The following is a 20,965-nucleotide window of genomic DNA, read 5'->3' on the forward strand; positions in this document are numbered from 1 at the left end:
AAATCCCGTCGCAGTTGCTCGCTAATATTTCTCCATCTATTCGTTTGTCTATAACGCGATTTATGGACCCGTTCTCATTGCAGGTCAAGAGTTTGGTCAAATCATTCTCTCATTGGGAGTGTAAATAAACCCAACTGATTTTCGAAGTACCTTAACCAGGAAAGCTTTTTACCTTATAAGGTTAGAAATCCATATTTCTAAAAATAACCACAATCATCCACGATTTTCTAAAGAAATGTTTCACTCAAAAGAAAATATTTTGGAGAAAATTCAAATCCGAACTGATCTATATTGCATTTCGGAGTAAAAATTCCTTCACCCCACAACATGCCCGAGCCACGCGAGAAGCTGCACTAGTGCACCCCGGTGCAAGCAGCGTGTACTCCCATTGAAGGAAAAGCGGGAATACAATAACGTACGTCTAAAGCCAAAAGAACATCTCTGAATCAATTGTATTGTTAGAGTCGCGCTGTCTCCCCCTAGAGCGTGCTCTGGAATTGCACTGAAAATACGCGCGTATATACATACACTCACGGTATTATATCACCCGGAGCACCCTTAGGGATACGCGAGCGTCATGCGATGGGTGTACGTACTCTCTTATACCGGGAAGGGTGCTTTTGCCCTAAGGGAACGAATGTATGGATGTAAGACGTTGTAAGAGCCCTACTCAAAACAGGAACCCCTGTACCAAAAATCTTACTCATTGTGTTGTTCCGTTCTTATAGGAGCGAGCTATAGGGGAAGGTTCTGTATTGAGAAAGATTTAAGAGAAAGGCCGGGGCTTTTCGGACGGTGCGGTGCGGAGAAGTATCCTTCATCCTCAGGGGGTCCCCAAAACTCGAAGCAAAAACATTCCGAGATTGTACTAGGAAAACAACAATGTTTTAACGGTATTTCTTCCTTCGATAAGATTTGACGGGAAAATGTGCATGGCGCGAAACCCAAAAATAGACTATAAGGTTTTCGTACGATCAGACACGAGAATAAACGGAGTTGGCTCTCGCAATAAAACTGTATACTATACTTTTATCCGACTATAATGAGGCAATAAACACCGTTCCTAACTCAATGTAAGTCAAACCTCCTTTTTCTAGCTTTGTCTTCGCTAGTTTTAATCACGAGGACACGAGATAGCTGGGAGTGAGTCGCGTGACAAGAAGAGAAAAGAAATCCCATCATATTACGGCGCCGCGCCACCACCAACCTTTTTTTCCTAATCAAGATAAAAGGTATTTCGTAACGGCGAGAAAACACCTGAGATCCTTTGGAACATGCAATCCTTAGACTTAGTAGAACATATTGTACTAGATAGACCTATAAAAAGTGTGGAAACACTCTACCCTCGGAGTCAACCGCGGTTTGCCCCGTAAAGAAAAGTACAACCCCGCTTCTCCTAATCCGGGTCTTAGAGAAAGGCCAGTCTGACGCGAAACATAATCGAGTTTTTCCCAGCTTATACGTATTTCCTTGGCCACTATCAGTTTAGTCAGTGTATGGAACATATCTACACACACAAAAAAAATAAGAAGCTAACCTAAAAGCTACGGAGTATACGGAACTTATCGGGTCTTAAACCGTTACGCGCCTTCTCTTTCTAGAGCTCTGCCTGCGTGGTGATGCTGTTGTATTTTTTCTTTTTCTTTACTGTACAATAACGCTTAGCGCCACGGAAATGGCTGAGAAGTAAGAAACTAGGTATAACAACGCAGAAAAGATCAAAAAGGCGGGAAAAAGCTCGCGCGCCCTCAGGATAGGACCGACCTAAGTCTGCAGCACGAGGCTCCAGGGTAGTATTAACGCCTCGCGATGGGACTGCACTGAACGCTTTCTTGGCTCGCGCCAAAAGTTAGGATACAACTACTTCTTTTTGGAGTAAACCTACCCCCTTCACTGTTACTCTAACGCGAAAGATACCAAAATGTACTATATATCTGGAGAATAACGTAACGTACCAACTTTTCCAGCCATCCATTTCTTTGGGCAAATATCTTAAGGACTTTTTATGTAAGGGGGTTTGATTATTATAACTGACCCTTCGAACTATGAGATAAAAATATTCAATTCTACAAACATTTGATTTTGTAAAAACAAAACCTTATTTTTAAAAAGCCTTTTTCTTGCCCCTAAAATAAAATAAACACTCTTTATCCTAAATTTCTTTTGCATCCGGAAAACTAGCTAGTGTGTATATAAAAATATTGGACATTTTCCAAGAAGATCAAAAGGAGTTGGGGTTTATTAGGGGGTCTGCGGCACCTTTTTGCTTTTCCAAAAAATAAAGAGAGAAGAATAAATATCTTGGAAAGCGAAGCATACCCAAACCCCTCGCCCATATATAGAACAAAGAATCTTAAGATAAAGGGTCACGCTACTGCAGGGGCGTCAATTGTCGGAAGTGCTCGGTTAAGTTGATTCGTTTGAAAGAAAGATAGACACATCGCGTATAGATAAGATTGTTAAGATGTACTCTCGTTCCAATGAGAAGCTCAGGAGAAAGTAGAAACCTCTAGCATTCCAAAGGGAAGCTCAAGAGCGAGTAGAAACTTCTAGCATTCCAAAGGGAAGCTCAAGAGCATGCAAGTAGAGACGCACCCTTTAACTATTCCATCTACTAAATCTGCGGGGACTCCATCAGATAAAAGAGAAGACCAAGATGAAGAGAAGAAAGAAAAAGAGATCCATCCATCCCTGGGTTTTCTTTCTCGCGCCATCCTCTTCATAGAGAGAGTTTCATCCCGAGAAGCTCGAGAGCGAAAGATGGAGAAAGGGGCACTGATAGCCTTTCACGGCTCAGTTAATAGGTGCGTGGGAGACCCGTACCAAAGAAACAATAATTTAAAAGGGAACTCGATTGTGGACCCACCGAAAATGGGCGCCAAACACCCACTTCTTTTAGAAGGGGAAAAAAAATCCAATACCTAAAAAAAACCTCAATTCTTTGGAAAAAGAGAGAGAGAGAGAGTTTGGTGGTTGGGATGAAACTGCGCGGGATTTAAAATGAAAAATCTCGCTATTAAAGCAATACGAGGTTGTAATATAGAAGTTGAGTCTAGCATTGATATAACAATGTAATGGAACATTTTCTATAAGCTCGGGACTTCACTCTCTTTCTTGTGTTTTGAGGATTTTGGGACGAGGGGGGGGGGGCGATTTCGTTCACCGCAAATTTATAGTGTGTGTGGTTTTTATTTGATTACTCTCTGTCCTTAGAGGAAGAAATGGATTTTATGAAATCTTTATTTCACTAAATTCCCTTAAAACCAAAGAAAAAAGAAATGATATAAAATTCTTAAGATTTCCTTGATTTATAAATTGGAAGAAGTTCTTGACCAAAAGTATTAGTTGCATTAATGGTTCGTGAAAATAAGGAGTTTAAGATCCCGTAACATAATTATATATCTTTCAATAGAAAATAATATCCTAGATTTGTTACATGGCAAGAAAAAACCTGATAGAAAAAATTCATTTAATAACGTTATAGCTTTGGGAATTTTAGGGGTGTAGCGGAGAAGTTGTCCGATGGATGCGCGCGGATAAAGGTGATAAGGGTAGAATATCCAATCTAAGAGAAAGCGCTTCCTAATAAAGCGGAACCCGTGTAAGATAGCCATTTCCAAATACATTAGGAGATAGGATATTGCTCGCCCAGCAATCCCCGCGGAAACACTAAAACCAACGGACGGCAACTTTTAAAGGAGTCTGATACGCCCGTGTGTGTGAGAGAGAGGGGGGGGGCAGGCATCGACTTGGGACCTTACACGCTTCTAAATGAGAACATCAACGGGGCACCAGGGTGAAATAGCCCAACCATTCTCCTATATACTACCATATTCCCTGTCGGCCATTAAAAAACCCTCATTTGAGGAACTAACCTTCCCCCCCCCACCACCACACCGGCTAGCCACCCTAACTTCAATATGTCTTGACGTTGCCCATACTCTTAGGGACTTGAGTCTTAAAACCAACCAGAACTAGTGTTTGACATGGGTAAGGTTTTCAGTAAAAATCGCTTAGGTCCCTCGATTTTAAGTTGGTCCTTTAAATCTTTGACCGATATTTTTAACTCTATTTCGGTTTCGAAAATCCAATTCTAGTTGAATGATCTTTACCTTAATGATACCTTAAGTTTTGGTTTCAAATCACGTGACACTACTTGGTCAATTTTTAATGCACGTGGAATTTAAATTCAAAAATAAAAGCTTAAACATCGCACGTGAAATATAGGAATCATCAAAGCACGCGCGACATAAAAATAAAATTCAAAAAAGGCTTAACTTCAATGAAAATTGAAAAAAAAAAAACTTAAAAATAGGCTAAGTGCCATTTTGAATTTCATTGGCATCCCCCCACTTGCCACCCATTACGGAACGCGACTTCAATCACCCGTAAATAACGCGTTAAAATTGTCATTTTAAACGCGTTTCTTCTAAATTTGACGTTGAGAAACGAGATTAAAATGCAATTTAATGACAAAAATATAGGATATTATAGGACAGGTTCAAAAATATAGGATTTTATAGGAATTATAGGACAGCTGGGCTCCCTGATTAGGCATAATTTTTCAAATTCATACGCAACTAAATTGTCATCTGTTCTCGGATAATCGCGATTAAATATAATCCTAATTTCACAATAGATAATTTAGAAAATATTCCATAGATATTCTAAAAGAATTCAATTCTTTTAAACACTTCCGCGTATACCTATATAAAAAAAATTCTTTCGAAGGCGAAACAAATTCGACTGGATAAAGCTACGCGGGTTCGGTGTATATATGGGGGATAACGGTTCGATATTCCCATAGAAAAATAAGCTAAGAAGTTTCCCCTATACCCTTCTTATAGCTTCGGAACAAAACTCGCTTGAGCCTACCACGTATACTATATAGCTTGGATCATACGGAGATCTATATGAAAAAAAAAAAGATTTCACGGTATGAAAACGTGTTACGGTTTGACGCTATATAGTATAGCACGCCGCGCACAGGGAATATTTTATACGGAAATCCATAACGTCAGAGACCCAGTGAGATATCACTGCAGCCATAGAGAATGGGAAAGAATTTTTCGCTGTTAAGTAAAGTGAATTTACTTGGACATTCAAGCCCCGTCACTATCAATGGTAAGACACGCGGTGAATTCTTACCAGAAATAATTAAAATAATAATTATTATAACTAAGGGGCTATCTGGATGACCATTGTGGGCGGGGCAAGTGAAAATCTCCGTCAAATAAGAAGGGTGTTATTATTCGTGACGTCGTGGTATAAAGTTTAAACTACAGTATCCTCTCACCTATATAGATATGACGCCATTTTGAATTGATTTTAAGAGGTCATAACCTCTAAACAAGGGATTCAATGAAACTCCTAACCTAGTTCTGGAAGTTGACTATTACTCAAGATATAAAAGAAAGTAAAAACCTTTAAAAAGAAAATAATGTAATAAAAAGTGAAATTTAGAACCTTGAAAAACTAAACTAAAAAAAAAGAGTCCCTAGTGGTTTTCCTGGTGGGTCGACCGGAGAAAGTCAAAAGTTATGGCATCAGCGCGGAGGATGCTGGGTAAGAAGAAAAAAAAAAGAGATCTTAGAGAGATGGTCGATATCGGAGGCGTGCAGCTGCGAATGTAACAGAGCGGCGGCAACGGCTATAGTCTTCTCTAGTTTTACACTTTGATTTACGAAGAGCATCTTTGCGGTTGTAAAATGTAACATTTTTACGAAGCCTGGAACGTAAATATCTTCTCGTATTGCTAAGCCTAACGTCTTGAAACCGCGGCAAAACGGAATAAAAACTTGAAATTGTTTTTTATTTTTTAAGAAGTTTATGTTTTTCGCTATGTCGAGTCAAAAGCCAAAAGGGGAACTTGAGGGGGTGCGTGGAACGCTGGTTACGTAAGCCAAGACATTATTATAGACCAAACCCGGACCTTAAAAGGAACTTAGGTTCGTCTGCAACCAAAGATTTAACAATTTAAAGTCACGAAATCTTATAATAAATTTCCTAACCTTTCCAGACATTCCATGCACTTGTAATTAATACTTCAAATTAATCAACTTCTACCGAGCCGCCACGCAACCAACTTCCCTTAACTAATATACTAATGCTCTAAAATAGGCTATAGAATATCTTTGGCCTAGATTTCATAATTTGTGTAAAATAATATCACACCTTATAGTTTGGCGACCTTCAAAATATGATCAAATTTCAGATACGCCGACTCTAGAGCTTGACCAAGCTTGCAGGCGCAAATAATTTATTCCCCAATTTAGAAACACTGCATGAGGGAAGATCCTAAACTCTAATTTATTCGAAACTTTGCCAAAATGAAATTCAACAAATTGAAAAATTGAAAAGAAAAAAAGAAAAAAAATGTTTTCAAATCAAACATTCGATCTATCAATGTCGACTTAAATTAAATTTGAAATTTTAAGTTATCGAATATTTTATCTTTTGTAAAGGTCTTTTAAAAACACTTGGCGTGAGACCACCGGCCAAGAATCGCTTTAATCCGTCAATTGGATAAAGTTTCTCCAATGGAAAATATTCAAAGTCAATTCGTGAATTTATTATATAACTCCCATGAATATTGAATTACGTTTCCCTAAACTTAATTAATTCTTAGTAACGCGATTCTACCAAGGGATATTTTACTCCATGGGTGAAAATTTGGTATTAAAAATGACACGATAGTGTGCATATATTCCCAAGTGCACCACAGATAAAACACTTTTTTTTAAAAAAAAAGGTTGGGGCTTCAATTCGTTCTGTGACGCGATCATCCCAAAGGTATCATGTATAGAAACTATTTCAACATCCACTTTCGTAACAAATAATAGACTCAAACGCTGGGAAAGTGTTATAACAACACGTATCAACCAGTCTTCGTTACATTTCGCCTTTAAACATGAACCAAACATATAAATTATCATATTAAAAAAAAACCTGTGACTCAGAGAGAGAGAGAGAGTGAGCAAAAGGTTTTTGGGGTTTCCACCAATATAAGTTTGGCTGATGTCGTTTTCCGTTTGGGAAGCGCAGGGTATCATAGCTTAAAAGGGGTGCTAAATATCCACCGGAAACCTGGTGGTATGGTTTCGGAAGTACAACCGAGCTGGTTTCCCATGTCACTTTACATCGAAAATCAAGTCGGGTCCACCCTTCTTCGGCACTAGTTGGGAATCCCCGGGCCCAAATACGAGACCATCATCCCACAGGAATGGACGACTATAAGAGAGGGATGTGTCGGGGCAGGCCGGGAGAGAAGGGTAATTTTTTTATTATCAGGAGATTCCAATCTAAATTTTCATCCGGGACTTTTCTATTTCCGACTCTAGTTATATTTAGTATAGGGATGGCGAATCCATTGGGAATAGTATCCTAGGAGATGGTGCAACGCGTTTGCGCTTCCCATTGGGAAGTAACATTAGTAACGGAAACCTTTCCCGTAGTCAGTAGCCGCTAAGCCTAATTCCGAATGATCACTGCAGCTTCTATTGATATAGGAAACGTTCGGTTTATGGGAGAAATCATAGGCCTTGGTCCATAAGCATTATAAAATGTCAAACTCTAACCTAAATTTTGATTAGTTTGAATTTCTCGAGTTACTTCTACGAAAAGCATGCAGCAACCCCCGCAGCGTGGGTCTGAATATTTCAGGCCTCTTTCAAGGTCAAGTTTCGTAGAAATACCCCCAAAATGCTAAGCCTACTTTTGAAACAAACAAGCAACCGTTTTCTTTACGATTACGAGATTTAAAATCAGATAACTCTTGGAAGAAGTCAGAAGGAAAATCCTACAGTGAGAGTTTTTTTATCCCCAAGCAGTTCTAAAGTCGGTCGACTGGAAACGAAACTACAGACTCTGCCGAGACTCGAGAAGACCGAGTATTTTTTCAACTTGCAACTAACCAATACTAGCGTAGTTGATTTAGCAGGGTTCCCTTGACCCCGGTAACCCCCTGGTAACTAGCTTTCCCCTTCATTACTTCTAAAATAATGGACAACGAGATACGGTGGTGGTACATATATAAATAATTGGGCTTCGGAGACAGGCAGTGCCATCCCATGATGCAACGCGCCGATATTCTTGGCGACGAAAAGCGTTCTTTCTCGCACCCAAAAATGCCAAAATCTTTAAGATCCCCGCGACTATCTGTACGGACCACTGAATTCTCGCACCGCTACGCCTCCGTACCCTTAACTTTGACTTCTAATCACTCCCAGAATGCCTCGCGATCCCCCTCTTTCTTACCTACGTCCCAGAATAAATACAATCGCAAACTGAGGTTGAAATATAAATAGACCCTTTTTCTATTTTCACGCGCGACTTTGGGGTCCAAGCTTACCACGTGTATGAACGCGAGCGAGTGAAAAAGCTGGCACGATGCCGCGTCAAAACGGTCCATGGCGGAAGTAAACTTAACCGTGATCTAAGAATGTGTCCCCCTCCTGGAGGATTCCTCATGATCAAGATAAGAAAGACTGAAAGAACCAAAGACATCGGAACATGTCTAACCCCGAGATCTTTCGACGGGGGTGTATTTTTTACCACAGTACCACGCTCTCGATCCGCCGCCAGATGTACAAGGTCCCTGAGTCGTCCACAATCCAGTAATTGGTTCGAATGAATGGACTCTCCCTGGATATATCCCCCCTGTTTCAACTTTTATTAGCGGTACCCTCCTATATACTTTCCCTTTTATATAACCACCGAGTCTCTGACCCTGATGGCGTTGTAGGAGGAAAGATGAAGACAGGGTAGCTGTCTTTCCTACAGGGATCAACAAGTACAGTAGGTAAGGTGGTCGGGTCCGGGGGACAGATTAGAAGAGGCGACGCTGCGAGAACAGTGTGATCGGAGATCAGGTTTTTAAGAGCGGCTTATCTCCTAGCAGTGACCATCGGAGGGAAAGCCCCCGTGTCTGAATGTTGAATTACAAAGGAAATAGGTTTTTAAGTCTGCTCGCGCGAGGGTTTATGGGAAGGACTTTGCGAAGACCCGTGAGTTGAATTAATACGCAATCATTCGGGATTTCAATTAAAACATTCGATTTCAGTTATACTTTGGAGTCAACAACCGAATTCCCAAGTTTTACAAGAAGAACGATGGTATGGGTGCGGGTGGTCCCCCGTTTTTCGTAAATTACTTCGTCAAATCGTTCCTTCTTCGTCTAATTATCACTGACACTTCATCTACGCGTGTCACTTGCACCTTTAAAAGCGTCTATCTCCCCTTCGACTTCGCAAACCCAAGGGGTTGTTTTAACTCTTAAAACTTCCAACTTGGGGACAAAAAAATCTATACTAACAACCTCAGAAGGGGAAATACTTTTTAACCGCGCGCTCAATGCATCTTCAACGACTGTTTAAAATGCGGGAAACAATACGGGTAAAGCTACAAAAACTCGAATAGAAAAACGTAAACAGAGTCCAACCTTAAAATGCGTACAAGAAAGTACGGAGTTAGAATGAGAAAACGGGGCATTTAAAGAGTGCGAATGACGGCCCTGACGAGCTCTAATTGGCTATCGATAAATACATTACCGTACCACCGTACCAACCAACCGCAAATGAATTTCCTACCCTTTTAAACACTTATCTCGTCTGAGCAAAAACGACCAGGGGCTTTGCGCAAAGAGCCCAAGTTCTTCGCGAAATTCCCATCTAACTTGACGCGAGAGCCTAAGGTTGACACCCATTACCCCGGGCTTTGAAAATGGTGACGAGAGACACGGGGTTGAAGGGAAAGAGGACTTCAAGGGGGATTCCTAGTAAAATTTTCGGGTTGATTTTGGCTGAGATGGATTGATCCTCTTGTATAGACTTTGGGTTCAGAAGAGACAATGGGTTTGGCGCTGTAGGCAGAGTGAGGGGAGTGATTCCCAGTTGTGACTGCCAACCGATGGGTAATAGAAAACATATCCCTTATAGTCTAGTAGTCCCAAAAACAAGAGATCGCGAGGATGCATTTTATTCATTTATAATTGAAAAAAATTAAATATATAACCATCGCGTTTGTACAAGCTACTTTCTGATGATATTCAACTAATTATTCCCACAAATTAAAAATATTTCTCAATCAATTTTGATAAAAAATGCGTAATCGGACAGACATCGATAAACTCGTTGATAAACCCCCGCCACAGATCACGCTGGTCCAAATCGGATAAATACTTTATAAACTGGGAGAAGTTGTAAGCTAGCTGCCTATATACAGGAGGCTATATACTTCCCATTTATATACAAAGTAAATTTCTGGCACGTGGCGATATGATGACGCCTTTTGTACCGGCGGGGAGATCTGCTGCATGGAGTAAAAGCGGAAAAGAAGGCGGCGCCTACATTAATTTTTAAAAACCTTCCCTTTCCTTTTTCCAGGAGTCGCAATCCCCCAATGCAACCCTGAAATATCCCCACGCTGTCCCATGGAGTTTTTCCCGCTGCTGCTACACTCATTAGGGAATCCTCCGGAAACTTCTACACCCCCCCTCCCGCCGCACGAGACCTCTCTCTCTCTCATTCCAAGATGAGATTCTTAAGCTCCTCTTATTCTTAAATAAACCCTTCACCTTTAACCTCGATTTATTAAAAATTAAATAAGATTTAAGTTTCATACTTAAGAAACTAAGAAATATATTTAAATTTAACACGATTAAATCTTAGAAATTAAATATCAAGTTTAATTTAAGGATGGTTTAAGAATCTCATCTATTATAAAGTTGGCTCGTGCTGAGCGGTGAAGTTCCCCCACGAGAGACTGAATGCCGAGGAAAAGTTATAAATTCTAAACTCGCGCGCGCATTTCGTGGAAAGGGGGGGGTGTGTGTTGCCCGGCGGTCTTCACGTGTGTAATTTCAGAAGGTTTTTAAAAATTGCACTCGGAAAAACGTTTCCATCCCAAAATGCCTCCTCCTTATTTCAGTTTCTCTTTTTCTATTCCTTTTTATTTTTGCGAGTTTCTCCTTTTTCGGTCCGCCATTCCCCCCTTTTCCATTTACTTAAAATGAAGGGGACGCTCGAAAAAGAAAAAAAGAAAAAATCAATTTACAGTTCTCTGGTGCGGTTGCAAATGAAAACAGCGAAAGCTTAAGTCACAGTAAGTAAAGTTTAATTCCTGACTTTCCAACCTCTAAAGATTAAAAAAGAAAGAAAGAAGGAAGAAACCAAACGCGTTTCGTCGTAACTTTCGTTGTTAAATTCGTTACGGGGGCTTTGGATAAAGCGCCTGTCTTTTCTTTAAGCTAGGGGGTAACTTTAAGGAAGGGTGTATACGTACACCACCGCGTCATCTTCTTTGGTGACTTGTCTCAAATTGCACCACTACCACCATGCACGTGGGTGCATCTGAATCGAATGTCATTTAGACAAAACACCCCCTATCTGAACTACTTTTCTCCTATGGTTTAACATTCAGTAATCATCCGCCTTACATTAAGTATATACTTGAACTTCACATTGGTCTATTTTCAATCGTAGTTTGCTTAAAGTTATAAATAGTTTATTACGGTATGTATTATTGGGTTAGGGGTATTTTCAGGGTGGTTTCCTAGTTGAGAGGGTCAGCTAGAGTCTCAAGGGGGACCCCTAGACTCTATAGGATCTTATAAGAGACGTAATACGAAGCGTAACGAACATTTTGGGGGAGGGGGGTTACTAAACTTTTCATCCCTAGCCAAGAAGTTAGTCTCTCTAACTGGAGAGGAGTTTTCTATCTATTCGTAGAATTCTTTTGTAAAGGCACAAGAGATGTCTCTTCCGATTTTTAGTCTCATATTTTTTTTAATCCGGAAATACGCGCAATTGAGCTCTTTCCTCGAGGACCAGAGCTTTCAATTCATATTGTTAAAACGAGTGCTCTAGAAAAGTTTCTATATTTATAAAGACATACGGTCTTAGTTAAACTACTTTAATCAATATAATAAATAAAACCATGGAGCCGAAATTATTCCATAATCACGTGGCATTAATTTATTAAATTGTGAAAGCGCGTGAAATTAATCAAAATTCGAAATCAAAGGCTTAACGAAATTCAGAAATCACGTGAAATTGAAAATTTAAATTCACAAAAAGCCAACTTACAGGCGCAAAGAGGCCCATGTTAACCCTATGGCCCCTGTAGAAATGTTTCACCTGCCTCACTCCCGTGTTCAGGGAGAAGCGAACACTTTCAAAAAAAATCATTAATATTTTTATTTAAAAAAAAATTCCTTTTATAATAAATGACTGGGAGAACGTTTGGAAACCATTTGTAATATTAGATGGTCACGTGACCCGTCATTCGAAGACGAATGAAATAAGAGATATGACGATCGAAAAAAGAGAGAAATTAAAACGGGAATGTAAAATAAAACCATCTCCGAGGAACAGATTGAGACTTGGAAAAAATCGTTTTCTAGCTTTTAGAGACTTTTTAACACCTTTTTTTTCTTACTGAAATAAAAAGTTCTTTTTCCCCCAATTGCTCCTAATAATTACGTAGCTTAGGAGATAGTCTCCAGGGAGCAGAACCAAAGAAAAGGAGAAAAAAGTTTTTTTTTTTTTGAGCGGAATCTCGAAGCGAAACGATGCTATTTTAGAAGGAGCAGGTAGGATCGTCAGAGGCTGCGAGAAAAATCAATATACAGAGAGACATCAGGTGTCTCTCTCTCTCGTAACGCGAGCCTGCCTCATTCTATAACCGACGACAATTTAACCCGACACTGACGAAAAGAGATTCGTAAGGGACCTTCAAGTTTTCATTTTAGAGTCAAGCGACATCGGGGGGATATTAAACTATTTTGATTCACGTGGCGACCAAGGTCGAAACGGACCGAGTTTCGAGTCTCACGGAAGGTAGATAACAAGTAGCTCGAGGTCAGAATTGAAATGGTCTATGGCGGAATAATCGGGTGTGGATAGCAGTAACGATTAAATTCGGTATGGCCACCTTTTCTTACACGAATGGCGTAGAAAATTTTCTAAAGGTTCTTTTTTTTTTCATAGTTTGGACTCGAAGAAAAAAAAATTTTATATACCATTGGGACCCCAAGATAACGTTTTTCTTTTTTGGTGCAGTGCCATTTTTGATATATTTTTTTTTAGAAATAGAAGGACAATGGGTATTGGTTCTGGCGCACGGTGGACCTCTTCTATATCTATGAAAAGGAAGTCAACCTAACTACCTGATTATTGGAAACGTAATATTGAAAATTTCAAATCAATTAAAGTTCTCTCGTGTTTTATTGGAGAGAATTTTTTGCTTAAGCCTATTAAAAATGCCAGTCATCGTAAACTAAACTACTAATTTAGAAACGCCAACCGAGGCTAAAGAAAAAAGATACTTAATTAGCAAAAACAAATCACGGAGGCACTAAGCGGTGTGACTAATTGACAACCCGTTCATAATCGAGATGCTAAAAGATTTACAACTACGTGATCCGAGCGCGTGAACAAATTGCAAATCACCAACTACATCATCCCGCGAATAATGCTATATCATCGTTAAGCCTTGGCGGCGGCAATAAGATACCCTAAGCCTAACCCTAAAACTCCCCTTCTAATTAAATTAAAAAATGCATAGCGAGGGTAAACCTTGTCCCTTACAAAGGAGCCCGTATGATATTGGGTTCAGGGCATATGGTATGGGGATATACACAACATTACATTTCAAAAACGTTTCTTGGGGCCTCTAACTGCCTTGCAGATTTCATTTCAACTGTACATACGTCCAGATACTAATAAAAAAATGCTTTAATTTGCTATTTCACCCTCACTTTACCAAAATTGTAAAATAGAAAAAAAATTATTATTTTTTTTTGGCTGAGACTGAACATGTCTTGAGATTTAGTTTTGGGGTCGGGACCTTTTGGCAATCCATCTTATCTGGCAGAGATGAGGATGTTACTCGTAAGAGGGGACGAGATGAAGGTTTAAAGCCGACATTACTAGCGGATTAACTTGACGGAAGAGTACGTCTTCTAGTTTATTTAGTGTAAGAACTTTTAAACAAAGCGATTTGTTTGTACCCTACATTGATTGAACATAGCATCCGCTTGCATCGGGGGATAATGAGAAATTCTTTAAAATTAAACGATACGTTCGCCTTTAAAGGATTAATACGGAGAAAGGCTTATAGTTAATGATACGCTTCCATTTATAATAACTTTGTATCTATTCACTCTTTCATCTAATCATTATTAAGTCCGGAAAGAGTTTTTAGGGGGTCTGAAGATAAAGAAAAAAAATTCTAAATGGCGTCGACAGGGGGGCAGGGTTTCGGAAAAAAAATTTACCCCGGCTCATTAAAATACAGTTTAAGGGGGATGGTTTTTTTTTTTAATTTTGAAATTTACTCATCGTTTGGGATGGCAAGGCTTAGCAGGGGTGAATTATTCCCATAGGATCTTGGCCTGCGAATACAGGAAATTCCTAACTGTAAATTTCCGTTTTGAAAAATAAGGACTAATAGGACACCCTTTGACCCAAATTGGGGTCCGCGGGCCCGTAATTATTTAAATATTTTTGTAAATATGTTTTCCAAAGGTTTTTACACGCTCTGTATATAAAAAAATCCTCCCTTAAGCCTAACATATAAATTTCATTGTCCCTTAATTACAATACACTTTATACTCCCTTTAAATTCATACATTTACACCCAAATTTGCATGCGTAAATTTTGCAAAAGTTGCGAAATAATCAAAAACTTAAAAAAAAAATGTTTTGAGTTTGATCTATGAGCTACATTAAATTCAGCTTCTTTTAAAAAATCTGTTTTCTAATCCATAGTAGCATCTTAATATCTTGAAATCTAAAAAAAAAGTGCAAGCCCTATAGAAAAATCGTCGATATAAATCCTAAAAGCGATGCTACGAGACGTAAAAGATCTGTGGGATCCTCAGAGGCAGGAAAAGGATAAAGCAAAAAAAAATACTAAAAAACTTAACCCCTTCGTTTTTCTCCTTATATAAATTTAAATATAACGGAATTTTATTCAAGCTAAGCTTTGGCTTTCTCAATTCAAAAAATTCTAAAAGACAGAATTTTTTTTCTTTTTTCTTCAATGCTATGAAAGAGCCCTCTTAACCCTATCTTGCCCCAAGCCTTAAAAAAATAAGAAAACAAGTATAAGGGAGAAAAAAGGGTAAAACGTCATGCCACTTTGAAAATGTAAACGAAACCCCTTTTCTTATTGAATTCTCCGTTCGCATTTCTCACAAAAGCCTTCGAAAGAAAAAAGTCCTCATTGAAAATACACTACAAAAAAAAAGATGCTAGCTCTGGATGAGTAAAGAATTTAAATTTTTTTCAAGCTAAGATTGAACTTAAGCGACAAGTAAAGCGATGCCAATATCGAAACTTAACCGAATTTATGTATAAAACAGCTTTGATCTTCGGTAAAAATAACGATGAGGTGAAACGGCGTTCGCTTTAAATTTCTACCATACTTTAAAAGGGGGGATAATATAAAATTTACGTTGGTATTATTTTTCATAGACGCGGCTTTCTCATGTGGTATCAATTCAGGGTGGGAATTGAGGCTCATCCCGATGGAAGATGCAGAATAGGAGAAGAGAAGATGGAGAAGAATAGAATCCGCGGTGCATGCTGGGTAAAGAGGGGTTAGGGGGGAGGGGGGAGATACGCTTGGCTTGCGTTTTCTGATGCGATTAAAGGCTGGTCAATTCGTCAACGTCAAAGAGTTTCGAGAAAATGCGCCGGGAAGATGTTGGGAGAAATCTTCAAAGGCATTGTGTATACTCCAAGAAGAAGATGGGAGCTTGAAAATATACGTTTAATAGCGTAAAAACCCAAGAAGGGAGCTTCTCTCTCCCCCCCGTCCGTGGTAAAGACAGCAGCCGTCGTTTTCTAATGAAGGGATATCCGGAGGTATTGGACACTCGCTCGTACCCCTCTGATTTTAAAGCCACCTTTCACTATTAACGCTTCTAACTATCCGACCAAGCGGGATGAATTTCCTATGGTTTTTCTGGTATGGCGCCATACCCTAACCCATAACGCGAGACATTATACCCATGGATATGAATTTTTTTCTCCTGATTTTTATTTTTATATGAGAACATGGGTTAGGATAGAAAAATCATTTATTCTTGCAGACGTTAGAGGAACTTATAAGATAACGGCTACCTCAATTCTCAGGACCTAATACGTTTTTTATACCTTCGAGTATACCATCTTAAAAGTAACAAATGACAGCGGAACAGTCAAGGTACGACTTTAGTTTAAAATCTACTGATTTTTGCACGTGAGATAAAAATACAAAAATAATTCAAGGTGCGCTGTAAGTAAAACTAATTCAAAAACGATATTATTTCAACTCTTTCCAGTTATAACGTGGTTACTGGGTTCTCTCCCCCGCCCATAAACTAGGCTACCATCTTTATTTTAAACTTAAGAAGGAGCCAAATGTTTCGTTTGCACGAGGACCGAGATAATGTAAGGGTTTTTCCTTTTCCAGCCCTAAATCGGTTCGGTTCTTTTGCCAGGATTTTCCATTAAAGTAATAGCCAAGTGAATAGTGCATGGGGGTGAGTTGGTTGCAGTTTCTTTCTAGTCAGGGTCCCCTGTTTTCCTATATATATACATACATGTCCATAATAGGCCAAAGAGATTACGCGCCATTGATCTGTAGGGAGTGAGTGAGAGCGGAGTGTGGCCTGTGTGTTTGCGCCAGCTAAATGCATTAGGTCTAAAGGAGCTATGGACACCCATTCCATCCAGAATTGAGAAGAACCCCCCAACGATAATCGAATATGTTTTCTTCTTTGCTTGGTGACATTGTATTGCTATAGACCTATCTCTCTCTGTTGTGACTGAAGCCACTCCAAAGAAAATTTATCTTTATCAAGTAATTGTTTCTGGGAATAATATTCATGGGTGCATTTTAAGTAATGCAATTCAAGAGCATTCATAATTGGTTTTAACTCATAGATATTTAATAAGTTTGAAGGACATTCAATTGAAAATTTGTGGATTATTCATGACTGAAGTTCCATTGAAATCCCGAAGACTATCAAAGTAACTGTTCAATTAAACTATTTTTATGATTAAGCCATCCCAAACTTATAGGTTTCGAGGTCGCCAAAGAAGTATATATATGGTGCGGGGCTTCCATTAGGGCAAAGAGTCACGTGACTGTTTTTGGGACAAGCCGTAGTAGCTAAAGCACGGCTCATTAATCCCGAAGAGACGTTGTAGCCGCCGCAGCCTCGAAGGCTTCGTCGGTGTAAAAAGGGCAATGTATAAAGCCTTTCACCCCGTGGGTTCATGCACCAACGGTGGCATGTATATAGGAACGTCGTCGTCCTACAGTACTACAACCCTGCAGACTAGAAGGCGCTGTTCGGAACGAAATAACATTGGAATCCCGCTAAATTAGGTAGAGGGTACAGGGATTTCGTCTTCCCAACTTCGCCAGAGTATTACTACTACCAAAACCTCATATATCCCCTATTGAGCCTACTATCCTACTATATGTCCTCCTGATACGACTCGAGGTGTAGCTAACTGTCCCCCAATATTCCCTACTGATTTCGCAGTGCCCAAGAAAATTTCTATTCAATGTTAGACTCCTCGAATCAGTGTTATATCCTGGCATCACTCGTTACACTACAACTCTCTCAGAGTCTCGTGGACTTGATGGACCTTTTCAATGTAAAACGAGAGACGAGTTTTCTATAACCTCGTACGAAGCTATAATGTTTTTACACAAAGAAGCCGCCAAAGTGGACCCTCTCTTAACGATAGACCTTTTGTATAAGAGACAACGGAAACTTGGTGTCCAGCCTTGAACAATTAATATTTACTCTACAATAAGGGAGCGCGTACAAAGGTAGCGGTGGAAGCGGCGTCTCGAACGAATCGAATTAGTTCATGACGGAGAGACGAAAGCCTAGAAGCTATAAGAAGTCTAAGAAAGTGTCGCGTCCTTTTTTATCCGTAATCAATAACCGTCAATGGGTTCGAGTTTAGTGGTTTCTCTATTACGCGCTGAGAACTTTATCACGGGCAAACACTACTTTTTCCTTCGCTGCTATTTTTTTAAGCTTAGGTGGTGCTGGTGGTGGTGGTGGTGGGATTCTCTATTGACTATGGATTTACTAGAAACGCATAAGTCTTTCCCTGGGAAGAAGCTTTATGGGACCCAAGACGAGATACCGAGACACTTTTTTTCCTTCTCAAGTCAGTGTTCAAAGGATGTTTTTCTATCCCAGACGTTTTTCTTTTTTTTTCTTCCAGGATAAAGTTTGAAAAATGTCCTCGGGGTAAGAAAATATACAACAATTTGGTGGTCGTCGTGCGACGCCATCCTCCTGAAGGTAAGAACCGAGCTAAGCTTGACGAAGGCGAGAGAATGTGTTTGGAATTTCGGATAACCCTTTATACTATATGCCATACAGGGTTGGTTCTTTTTTTCTCGTTATTTTTATCTATGGTCCGGGACACATATATATTTATACGCGTGTACCACCGGCCATTTGTCTAGGAACCTGATAATACCCACATGAATTTTCAACCGTGTCCTTTTTATAGGGAACAAAATAGATGGGTAAAGTTTGGGTTGAAATATTTTAAGTACTTTAGGTGGAAGATTTGCGTCATGTCTTCGCGTAAGACACCCCTACTTCCAAAGAGATCTATGAGAAGTCGCTGAAAAACGTTCCCAAATCCAAAACAAGTTCTAACCCAAACCCCCATTGTCCGTAAAACGAAGAACAACCCACATGTAGGTCTTAGAATACTTAACTAATAAACAACCAGGGTATCGCCTAACAATTGCGGTTAAAATTCAACATATAAAAGGTATTGACTTACCCAATTCCAATGACGTGACGGTAGTGACGCGCGTTGCAAAGGCGTAAAGAACTAACGCGAATAACGTCACAGAGTCCATGTTTTTAAGCGGACCAATCCTTCTGGTTGACTTTGTCCGATTTCGGAAGGATGGTGGTAATAACATCGTTGTCGTCATCAACAACCGCGTGATCATGTTGGACCGGTCAGCGTCACGATAATACTTTGAACATTTCTTCATAAACACAAACAGGCCTGCTTAGACACCGATGTTTTCACCGATTATCTCCTGGTAGCCATCTGCAAAAACACAAGTACGGAGAACAGTTTAAAACCAAGGTACAATATTCACTGGGAGCCCACGAACACTTTGATAATCACCGACTCCCATACTATTAATGACCTTTTTCTTCCCCCGTGACCTTTTCACGCGCCAAGCGACCACCCTTCACGACAGCTATGGACCATTTCAATCCAATCTCCGGGACTACCTTTGCCAAGGCAAATTTTAGTATAAAAACAGACGCAAGAACACAGGGCATACGAAATGGTCCATGGACCAGTACGAGGGTAAAATTATTAAAGCCAGAGGGTTTGCATGATGTTAGAAACCGGGCAAATGACACGGGGGCTCTATAATTTCCCCGGTTCCGGTCAGCTATTAGCGGGGTTGAACTTATAGAAGAACCCGTAAGGGAGTGGTTGAGCAATTAAATGAATAAGAACAAAGGCTTAGCTAGGGGGTTTTTTCTAACGCTTTAGGCCTAAAAACCTTTCGAACAAATGAAACGTCGATTGAAGACCATCCTCGTGAAATTAAGAGCTCCGATAGCAGACAAATACCATCAAGGGCAATCCGTAAGTACTTATTATCGTCCTGAAGTGGGCTGGAACAACTAGTTTCTATGGGTTATTGATGATTCTAGTTTAGAGATAGCCGCGTGGCAATACGAAGCCCCCAAAATGAGTCATAGCGAATATATTTACTCGAGGTGTTAGGGAGGCAAATTTAAAATTCATAACAGGGCAAAAATTTGTAAGGCGATACTCGCGACGTGTTTAACGAAATTAGGAATTTTCTGTAAAATTATCACGTCACGATATGACTTAATTTATCGTGTCATGTATAACGAAGTACAGAATTGGGTGACACCTCAAGTTATTAAATGGTAGAAACGCCCTAATTTGAATAAATACGGACTTATTAATTTGGGGTTTTATTGCTTCAAGGCCAAGGCTTAAGATCATCAGATGATCACGTGTTTAACAAATTCAATTAAATCCTAAATATAATTAACATTATATGATAATTGCGCCATAGATATTATTAATATGTCTTGCACCTCCCCTTTCCACGGTTTAAAAAATACAATAGACGGGCTAAAATTATGGCGTGGTTTTTATAAGAATAAATTTTAAAATATCTTAAACAAATTTGACCTCGCAGGTTGATTTTAAACAACGAAGTGTTAAAAGAATCTATCTATGCCAACCGCGACTAAGTGATTTATCGACTCAAGAATAAGCCGGTTTTACCTGAAAAATCTGGGTTTATAGTAGATAAGATGGTTGAAGCTTTGTAAAAATTTGATATTTAAGTTTTTGTAAATCATTTTAAAAACAACTATTTGAACTTACACGCGAGGTACGATGGGAAGGAAATCATTCCAACGTACGGGGGCCCCATATCGTGTTATAAATCCGGTCTTATAGCAACACAAATACCTATCGAAAACTTTATCTCATTTAATGCCCAGAGGTAATTTAACATTAACTTAAACCCCATCAATTAAAACTAAACCCCGGAGCACGTATTAAATTAAGTATACTTGTAATTCCATCGAACCCGCTTACACGATTTTAAAACATCAGCAGCGGCAGCCTGCAACTTCATTTAAAATTCTATATATATATATATATATATATTTTTTTTTCGTATTTCCCCCTGCCCCCCCCCCGTTGTATGTTCTAAATTTCTTAAACCTATCCAGTTAGGGATAAAACAAAATCCGACGAAGTGAAAAATATGTAAAACTCGCGCGCCAGGGAGAAAGAGAGAAAGAGAGAGAGAGAGAGAAAAAGGCTCGCTCTATGGAAAGGAAAGCGGGCGATTTATTATCCACAACGGGAATAGGACTCGAGTTTTCCTCGAGCTCCAGCAGAAAAATGGC

At 39.5% G+C, this 20,965-nt stretch overlaps 1 protein-coding gene across 8 annotated transcripts in view; it reads right to left on the reverse strand.

Annotated features, from left to right (window-relative positions):
• The window catches only part of LOC149690887 (discoidin domain-containing receptor 2-like), a 185,600-nt gene that overhangs the window by 48,070 nt on the left and 116,565 nt on the right, over positions 1–20,965 (reverse strand). For all 8 annotated transcript variants that reach the window (XM_089870615.1, XM_089870616.1, XM_089870613.1 and 5 more), the window contains one exon: positions 18,816–19,094. In XM_089870615.1, the coding sequence (XP_089726741.1) occupies positions 18,816–19,035 (220 nt within the window). In that variant the 5' untranslated portion in view covers positions 19,036–19,094. The remainder of the gene's footprint in view (positions 1–18,815; positions 19,095–20,965) is intronic.

The sequence above is a fragment of the Phalangium opilio genome, unplaced genomic scaffold, assembly GCF_054372755.1.
Source record: "Phalangium opilio isolate 3A_F unplaced genomic scaffold, DU_Popi_V2 ptg000031l_1, whole genome shotgun sequence".
Classification (NCBI taxonomy): Eukaryota; Metazoa; Arthropoda; class Arachnida; order Opiliones; family Phalangiidae; genus Phalangium; species Phalangium opilio.